Below are 6,891 nucleotides of genomic sequence, written 5' to 3'. Positions count from 1 at the left end.
AATAAATCGATAAAACATTCAATTAATTTTAACTTAGAACTTGATTTCGAATATAGTAAATTGTAAAAATTGTAAATATACAAATCTAACAAAGAAATTATAAATATTCATTGTAAGTAATATCATAAAAAATGTCTATGTATATGACTAATGCTTGCAAATTAAATGTATGTTTAGATTGTTCGTTTAGATTTTTTAGTTTGATTTAAAATATCATAATCCACCGCCTCGGGATTAAATGGATACAACCCTGATCCTCTATAAAAACCACTTACAACCACTTTCTCTACATTTTTCATATTGTCCAGAGTGAATTGCAAGCCAAGAGGAAAATCTTCGTTCTTAATATGTGCAACACCTTGTTGATTTTTCCACTTTGGGACACATTTTTTCCATGTTTCTTTAAAGGGGTGCAAAAAAGATATATCAAGAGGTTGCATAATGTGAGTGAAATTAGTGGGTAACATGATCAATTCTATATGTTTCTCTCGACAAGATGTTACCAGAGGCAAATTGAGATGTGAAGAGTGGTTATCCATATAAACAATAACAGGTGATTCACAGTTTTCTTTAACAAGCCATGAGTAGAACACGTTTTTGATCAGCTTACTTCTTTTATATGAATACATGAGCTTTGGAGGAGCACGAGTACCATCAGCTCGATAGATAAACAGTACTGTTAAAGCCTCTTTGCCACCATCAACTATTTTTTACACTGCTAGAGTTCCTTTGACAGCTAAAACACTTTCAGCATCAGGGCATAGATATATACTGCTCTCATCGCAATTGAAGATTCTGCATGGAAGAGTATTTAATTTTTTTTTTAAATATTTACCGGAGTTTTTAAACCAATCTTGCAGATCTTCCCGACTAACTGCTGCTCTGCTCGAACTGAAATGCTGGGTTTTTCTAATTGACGGAATAGGATGACGTTTTCGGAATCTTTCGTACCAATGACGACTTGGACGATCATCTGTGAATGAAGTATTTTTTTCTGTAGCTTGAACATATTTTTGAGCACAATCTAATAATTCAGTTTTTATAACCGGTGGCCCCATTTCTGCTCGATATAATACCTACTGAACAATATTATTCTCTTCTTCCATTGATAAAACTGTTTCTGGACCTGATTTACTTTTAATTTTCTCGTGATTAATTTTTTTTCTACCTAGTGTGACTACTGGTATGTCATAAGCAGCTGCAACTTTTCTCAGAGAAAGTCTAGTATCGTTCATAGATTTTAATGCTTTTTCAATATTTTCCGGATTATAATTAATCCGTTTAATTTTTGGTTTCTTAGAGTTATTATTACTTTTATTAGAGCAAAACACATTTTTCTTGGTCGACTTTGGTTGTTTTCTTTGTCACCGCTTGTGTCCGCTTTTTTGACATTTTTACCGTTTTTACATAAAATTATACTATGATTAATCGTTGGCATTTAAGCTGAAACATGTCACAAGTGAATATATAAAGAAATGTTGAAGATTTTACTTCAAATAGTTACATAAAACAAGTAAAAAAATTCCTTGTAAAATCAGTGTTCAATGTCATAATTTTGGTTTACTAAAAAAAAATTATGTAATTATAATAATATATTATTTTAAATTAGTACTTACAAATAAAAATTTAGAGCTATGTAGATCAATGATGCTTCATATTATATATTTGAACTGTTTTATTAAAAAATATTGTTGTGTATCAATAAAAACCAATTTAAATATTCGCTGTCTCATCAAATTGGGACTATGGAGACAGCACATGTGACCGTGTTGCGCGATACATTGAATAAAGTGTCTCATAGAGCGGTACATCCAAACCTATAACTGTACGTATCGTCAGACACTCGAATATAAAATATTGTGGTCATAAAAACGTAAAAACGCATATAGAGATAAAATCTACTATTTATTAGCTTTCAATTAGTATACAATATATTTATAGAAATCGCAAAAACAATGTTATTCAGTCAGTATTAAAAATTGGATAGTCATGATCTATTTCTGAAGAATTTAGTTGTTCTTTTTCCTAATGCACCAGAGATTTAAATGTTTTATAACACATCATAAAGACATGTGAACGTAGCCTGAAAAATTTTTTCAAATTAAACTTCTCTTCACGCAAAACGCGAAATCGAGATCAAAATTTGTAAAATTACATGAGAAGCACTAAGAAAAGTTTGTCTGGACCTAAATTTTTACAATTATAAAGAGTTTGTTCCCGATCGAATTTCGTGTGAAAGAAATTAAAGAAGTTATAAAAATATAAATTACTTGTCCAAAAATGGATTTTATGGGTGGTTAAAATTTTAAAAATCCAACTCGGAAAATATGAACTTTTCTCGTTTTTAAAATTGGTTTTCCACCTATCCAAAAAATAAAAATCCAAAATTCTTCTCAAACAAAATATTTGAATATATGGGACATTAACTGTCTTAAAGATTTATTTTATTTTGACTTCATCGTTTCAAAACATCCTCTAATTTGTAGTACGATAAATTAACATTTTATACAAAATATAATGGGAAAATATTGATTATTAACTGTTATTTGGAATCTGAGTTGATAAATCAATTTTTAAGTATACGAAAATCTTCGCCAAAAAACATTGACAATTTTAGCACACATTATGAATAGTATGCAGAATTATTCTTGAAGTGATTTTTAAACGCTTCAGCTCTAAAACATTGATACACGTGAAAAATGGAAGCTACTAACATTTAATCATTTTCAATGCTCTAAATTAAAGAATCAATCAATAAATTTAAAAAACAATTAATTATATTCTTTTAAATAATTTTAAGCTAAAAACATAGAAAATTGAACGATTACATTTGTTTATAAAGATAACGCTTATTAAACTAAAAGTTAATTTATTTTCATTTTAGATAGTTCAAAATTTAGTTTTAGATAGCTTCAAAATTTTATTTCAAAAACTTGAAACATCTACATGTCGTTTTTAATTATTTTAAACATTTTTTCAAAACTTCTAAACACATTTTTAAATTATTCGAATTTTTTGTAAAATGTTGACTACAATTTTTTTCAATCCTGCCAATTAAAAAAAAATCCTAAAAATCTTGCACATTACATTTTTTATAATTTTTGAATTTTCTAAGCAAATGTTTTTTATTCTTTGAAATCTGAAGCCTTTCAAAATTCTTAAAAGCTTCTGAATTTCAGTTCGATATCTGCCGAAATCTATATTTTGTTTTAAATTAGATTAGGGGCTATTTGCCCCGAGATTTGGTACAAATAGCAGAATTTTTCCAGTACACGTAGAAACTTAGTTTAAATTATTGGAAATAATTTCAAATTTTTAATTAATTTTGGATTTTATGCAGAAAAATTCAACAATTTGACTTACAAATTAAATTTTTTTAATTAGAGAAATTCAAATTGTAAGATTCAAAGCTTAGTTTTTGATATTTAATTTACAATTAATAATTTTATATAAACAGTCACATATTTCTAAATATTAAGTATTTGTTCTTTTTCTTAATGAAAAAATTTCAAATTGAATAGTTTCAAAATTGCATTTTTTAGACTGAAATAATATTTGAAATTTAATAAAACCCTTTAATTCTGAATATATTATTTTGAAGCTATTTTCAAATTGAAAATAGTTTATAACGTTTCATCGTCTGTTTACATTTGTTTAACGAATAAGACTTTCCAATTGAAACAGTTTATAATTTTCAACGTTCAAATCTGCAAATTCTAAAATTGTAAACTGATTTCGAATCGTCTTGTAAAACAAATTATTTTTTTCTTTAAATGTTAAAGTACAGTTCAATTAAAAAAATCATTAATTAATTTATATTCACAGCTGATCAACTAAAAATATTTTTATCCAAAGTCTTCTATTTCAAAAAAATTCTATTTTTGAATTATTTAAGTCTTTAAAACTGCATTTAAAATCTTCAAATTAAAATGGTAAATTTTATAGAGAGAGAGATTTTCCAATTGAGTATTCTAAATTTAATAATACAATAATTGAAACAGATAACAATTCAACTAATTATTTCAAAAACTGTTGAAATCAAAGTTGAATCAATTTTCTTTTTAAACATTTGGAAAATTCCCGGTCAAAAAATAAATCCCCAGTCATCCCGGTTTCACGGTTCAGCGTCCATTATAAAATCGTGTTCATATTATTTATTAATTTTTATTTTAAATTTCCAGTTTGGGACAGTTTTGTGACAAGCCATTTTGCATATTTATCGTCGAAAATTTTTAAACAATTAAATTATGCTTTGGTATAATATATTATTTTTAGCAAAGGTTATCAAACTACATAATATATGTATGTAATTTTTCAAATTCATTTTATCAAAATAAAATGTCCCAAGTATTTCAAGAATCAGAAACTTTCAGAATTTGCTTTCGTCACCATACGATCAACATTAATTTAAACAGCCAAAAATGATAAAAAAAAACAAGTGTGAAAATTTCAAATTAAAAAAATGGTATCTTATAATGGTAAATTGGTTTTAAAAAGTGTGTATAATTATATTCGGAAAATATTCAAAAATGACAATTATCATTTTAGAATTTATATAGGTTTATTCACTAAATATAAATTTAAATCATACAGTTTAAACAACGATTCTTTAACAAACGATTTATTTACAAATGCAAGTAGGAAATCTATATTCTTAGTTTCACTAAGTGTCATTACATTAGGAAAATTACAATACATCCTCAGATAGTTTTACTTTGAGGACATCTTTGCCAACCAAAGTTACGAGATTGTTTTCTTGTGCTACGGTGAAGGACAATGTTTTGTGAGCTCTTACAGCCATCGGAACTGCCTCATCCATGCCGTATTCAATTGCATATTCAATTAAACTCTGAAATTTAATCGAAAATGGTTTTTAATATAGTGTCAGCAATAATTAAATTTTAAAAAATTTAAATTAGATTAAAATCAAATTTAAAATCCTATTTAAGGTCCAAAAATGAAGTTAATGTAAAGAATTTCTGAAAATAAAACCAAGAATCCAACGAGCAAATTTTGACAACAACTATAAAAAGTTCCTATTGTAATTTGAAAAAAGATCCTCTTTAAAAAAAAGAATTTTCCTAAAAAAAGAAAAAAATCTTTTCGGACAAAAATAAAAAAAGAGGAACGAAAAATGAGAAGGCAACCAACCAAATCCCCTTCCTACTCTTTTTGTATTTCTTTCATCTTTATTATTTTTTTATTATTATCAAATCACAACAAAGAAACATTTGTAAAAAAAAATAGTTAACAAATTTTCGGTACTCATACTCAAAATAGTTGAACAGGTAGGAACAGCAAAGAAACAACGATGCTCTCTTTTTGATACCTGAGAAATAAGACCAAAAGTCCAGATTTAAAAAATCAAAATCAATTTGGTTTTTGTAAAAGATTTTTTTCTTTTTTAAGACATTTTATTTAATGAGGATCTTTTTTCAAATTAAAATAGGCACATTATATAGTGGTTGCCCAAATTTGGTCGTTGGATTCTTGGTTTTATTTTCAGGAATTCCATAAATTAACGACATCCATAACATCGAAAAAATTAGTCATGAGGAATATAAATAAAAAGACTGAAAGTATAGTTTTTCTATAATCCTCTAATTGAAGATATGATAATAACAACTAGGTGACGACCAAAATTAAATTTTACAGAATGAACAAAAAAGTTTTCGGCCATAGGTTTTCTAATGTAAAATTTTGCTAAAATTATATAATCATACCTGTCCCAATACATTTACATTGAAAATATAAAAACTTAAGAATGACTTATAGAAGCATGTGGCCGTTATTTACAATTTCCAGAGAGGAGACATTTTTTTTTTAATTCTGTGTTTTAGAGCGGAAAACCCCCAATGATCCTTATTCAGTTGTCATTCCTATCATTTTAAAATTAATTTGCTCGGGTAAAATGACAAATGACATTTACATATTGCCGATATTTTTCGATAGTTTTAAGAAAAATGCATCTAACTTACCAAAACAGCTTGTGTATGCCCCCTGTCCATGCACGCATCGAAAATTTCACGTATGGATTCTGGTTTCAGAGAACCGATCACTAAATTCTTCGAACTTATCAAAACGGAAAGTATTTCCAACATTTGATCAAATTCTTCGCCTCGTAGACATAATATTGCAAGGTTCTCCAACACACTGGCTGAGTAGTTGAAACCTCTTCTAGCTGTGGCTTTTATTTCCTGTCAAAATAAGCAATCAGACGATTAAAAATATATGCAATAGGGTTGTTTCGAGATTTTAGATATAATAATTTTTTAATACATAATTTTAATCTGAATCGAAGGCGCATTATAATTTTTTTTCTTTTGTGTCGTTCAACAGAAAAAAATTATTAAAAAGTGAAGGCGGTAAAACACTTATTCAAATTCATGTAACGTGTGTGTCACGTGACTCATAGGTCCTCATAATTATCTATCAATTTGACGATGCGAAACTCATGATAAAGAGATTAGCCACGGTCTGCTGTCAATTCAGACTATTTTGATTTGATAGCTTTACTTGTTAAGGATTATGTGACAAAAAAAGTTCTCCTGTTGTAATATTTGGTTTAAAAGTCAGTAATATGTTCAAGGAAAACAGTGAGTGGAATTATTAATACACCTTAAAATCGTACATATTTACGAATTGTTCAGTAAACATCATGACTACATTTAAGTACTTTTTCAATGAATTCTTAATAAATACCATAAATATATCTATTTTCGGTAGATTTTCTCTATTAGTTTTTACGAAACCCTCTTTTGACAATTTTTTAAACAATATTTTGCGACTTCTATTTTCGATGTGCACATAACGAAAAGAAAACATGGGTACAGAAAAAGATATATGAGACTCACTGACACGTGAACTGGTGGAAATTATTAATTATATAAT

The 6,891-nt window shown here is 27.3% G+C and overlaps 1 protein-coding gene across 1 annotated transcript in view; it reads right to left on the bottom strand.

The window, feature by feature from the left end:
* Positions 1-4,605: 4,605 nt before the first annotated feature.
* LOC117171927 (protein PTCD3 homolog, mitochondrial) overlaps positions 4,606-6,891 on the bottom strand; it is a 21,423-nt gene continuing 19,137 nt past the window's right edge. The window contains exons 9-10 of the mRNA XM_033359590.1: positions 5,979-6,197; positions 4,606-4,849 (exon numbers count right to left, since the gene is read on the bottom strand). Of these exons, the coding sequence (XP_033215481.1) occupies positions 4,688-4,849; positions 5,979-6,197 (381 nt within the window). The 3' untranslated portion in view covers positions 4,606-4,687. The remainder of the gene's footprint in view (positions 4,850-5,978; positions 6,198-6,891) is intronic.

This window comes from Belonocnema kinseyi, chromosome 4, assembly GCF_010883055.1.
Source record: "Belonocnema kinseyi isolate 2016_QV_RU_SX_M_011 chromosome 4, B_treatae_v1, whole genome shotgun sequence".
In the NCBI taxonomy this organism is placed as follows: domain Eukaryota; kingdom Metazoa; phylum Arthropoda; class Insecta; order Hymenoptera; family Cynipidae; genus Belonocnema; species Belonocnema kinseyi.
Note: the sequence above shows the minus strand (reverse complement) of the source record. Positions and strands in the feature narration are given on the sequence as shown.